This window comes from Myotis brandtii, unplaced genomic scaffold (genome assembly GCF_000412655.1).
Source record: "Myotis brandtii unplaced genomic scaffold, ASM41265v1 scaffold456, whole genome shotgun sequence".
Lineage (NCBI taxonomy): Eukaryota > Metazoa > Chordata > Mammalia > Chiroptera > Vespertilionidae > Myotis > Myotis brandtii.
The window spans coordinates 5,242,006-5,244,368 of record NW_005367431.1 but is presented as its reverse complement, the minus strand read 5'-3'; the positions used below and the strand labels follow the sequence as shown (position 1 = coordinate 5,244,368).

Sequence of the window (2,363 nt, the reverse complement as noted above, 5' to 3'; positions counted from 1 at the left end):
GCTAGTTTTTTGCTTTTGCTGATTCAACTCTGCTCCAAACACCCCAAGAGGTGCCTGAGGATTGCTTACCTGGGTTTCTGATCTCATGGCTCAACTTCTTCAGCTTGTCCAGCTCTGGGATAGGGAAGAGCAAGGAAGAAATCAGAGAATGAGATACTGGGACCAGTGGGTCCCGGGCAGCCATCCTAGGGCCCCTGCTGGGTGAACGTCCCAGAGAAACACCCCTCAACCTGGGGTCACTTGCAGCACAGGCGGTGAAGATGAGCACTGTGGGCCTTAGCCCCGGGGCGACTGAGGGGGCTGCAGAGGGGGATGCGGGTCACCTTGAGATCAAGTGCCACCTCCCTTGAGAAGTGCCTACTATGTGCCGGGTGCTGCATTATCTCACAGGTCCTCACACACTGCTGTGGGGTGAGCATTATTGTCTACCTCTGACTGCTCCAGGCCCACTGGGTTCTGAGCCCCGTCCCTAACCCCCTGTGATATGCTGCCCTGGTCTCTGAGGGCTGTCTGGCCCCAACACAGCACTTCAGTCTAGAAGTCTCCAGGGCAGCTCTGCCGAGTGCTGTCTCATTTGCTAACTGCCTCTTTGTTGGGTTTTCTCTCCTGCAAAGCTGAGCTCTGAGTCTACATGCGTGTCTGGCACACAGTAGGTACCTAATAAACATGTGTTGTGTGATGACTTGGCAGCGGCAGAGCCCATTCTCCTTTCCCCCTGTGAGCCCCAGAGTCTTCAGCATGAGTCTGGACTCACAGCAAGAATACTGTCAGAACAAAACATAACGAAAAGCCCATCCCTTTTGTTGATGGCTTTAGTTTGCATAGAATCATCTAAATGTTTCTGCATAACATTGTTTCAGTTAAGGCCCGGAGAGGTGACATGACTTGCTCAAGGTCAAAGAGCCAGAAAACTGTGGAATTGTAATTGGGTCTGTCTGGATTCTGCTTCTTAACAAAATCAAAGGACCTCCTGTGCCATCAACAGGGCTGTCCCCCAGTTGCTATCGAGACAGAAGAGAGTGAGTCTTATCTGTCATTAGCACTGATTTCAGTTCTGGTTTTACTGATTAATTAATTAATTTATTTATTTATTCATTCATTCATTCATTTATATTTTTATTGATTTCAGAGAGGTAGGAAGAGGTAGAGAGATAGAAACATCAATGATGAGAGAGAATCATTGATCAGCTGCCTCCTGCACACCTCCTACTGGGGATCGAGCCCACAACCTGGGCATGTGCCCTTGACCAGAATTGAACCCGGGACCCTTCAGTCTGCAGGCCGATGCTCTCTCCACTGAGCCAAACCAGCTAGGGCTCAGTTCTGTTTAAATCATCCAACATGGATGACCTTTCTATTCTCTGGTTTGTCATAGTCCCCACTGCTCCCTGTTGCTATTCTCATTTCTCTGATGAAATGTTTTTGTTTTTTGTTTTGTTTTTTTAGGCGATAGAAGAAAGGGAAGTATTTCTGGTGCCTTTGCTTTTATCCAAATTAGAAAAAGGAAAGAGAGACAAGAAGAACGCGAACTCCACCAGGCAGGGATTTTTGCCCGTTGAGTTCACGGATGTAATCCTAGGACAGTACCTGGCGTATGGAAAGTGCTCACTAGATATTTACTAATTGACTGGCTGATTGAATGGGTGGGTGAGGACCCACTTCTCTGAAAATTGCTGTTTTAGGAACTTTTGTTGCTTTTTGCCGGCCTCTGGGGGACTCCATCTGGGCCTGTCTCTCTGGGCAGGTGGCAGGGGAGCAGGGACTTACCTGCCTCAGTCAGCGTGTGGCTCGCTGAGAGGTCTTCATCGGCATCGGTGACCACCACCGAGTAGGTGCCCAAGTCCTCGAGGCCAGGGTCTCTCAGGATGACCTTGGACCTGGCAGAGAGAGGAGAGCAGGTGCTCCGAGCGGGGCCTTGTGCACTAGAGGCCTGGGGGCTGAGAGCCTCGGTCAGCTTTGGAGCCTTGCAGCCCAACTCCAGACCCCGGCCAGGCTGGGGAGCAGGGTGGCTGCCTCCTCACACTTCCTCGGGGTCCCCTGCCCAGGGCAGCTCAGGCCTGGCACCTTCAGTGGCCCCCGTTAGCGGGCTGGCTGGCACAGGGTCTTACTGGCTGCACGGCCCAACTCCCCCTGTAGGGCTCAAGTCATCAGCATTACCTCCTGCTGGACAGGGCTGAGGCCATGAGCTGCTGGGGTGGAGGCATTTGACAGGGACCCTTTTGGTCATCTGTTCCCAAACCCCCTTTTTATTTATTTATTTATTTGTTTGTTTACTTATTTATTTTTTTTTAAAATATTTATTTATTTATTTATATTTCAGAGAGGGAGAGGGAGAGAGAGAGAGAGAGAGAGAGAAACATCAA

At 50.4% G+C, this 2,363-nt stretch overlaps 1 protein-coding gene across 1 annotated transcript in view; it reads right to left on the bottom strand.

Annotated features, from left to right (window-relative positions):
• The window catches only part of MYOM3 (myomesin 3), a 54,088-nt gene that overhangs the window by 14,918 nt on the left and 36,807 nt on the right, over positions 1-2,363 (bottom strand). The window contains exons 23-24 of the mRNA XM_005875199.2: positions 1,768-1,877; positions 70-114 (exon numbers count right to left, since the gene is read on the bottom strand). Coding sequence (XP_005875261.1) covers positions 70-114; positions 1,768-1,877 — 155 coding nt within the window. The remainder of the gene's footprint in view (positions 1-69; positions 115-1,767; positions 1,878-2,363) is intronic.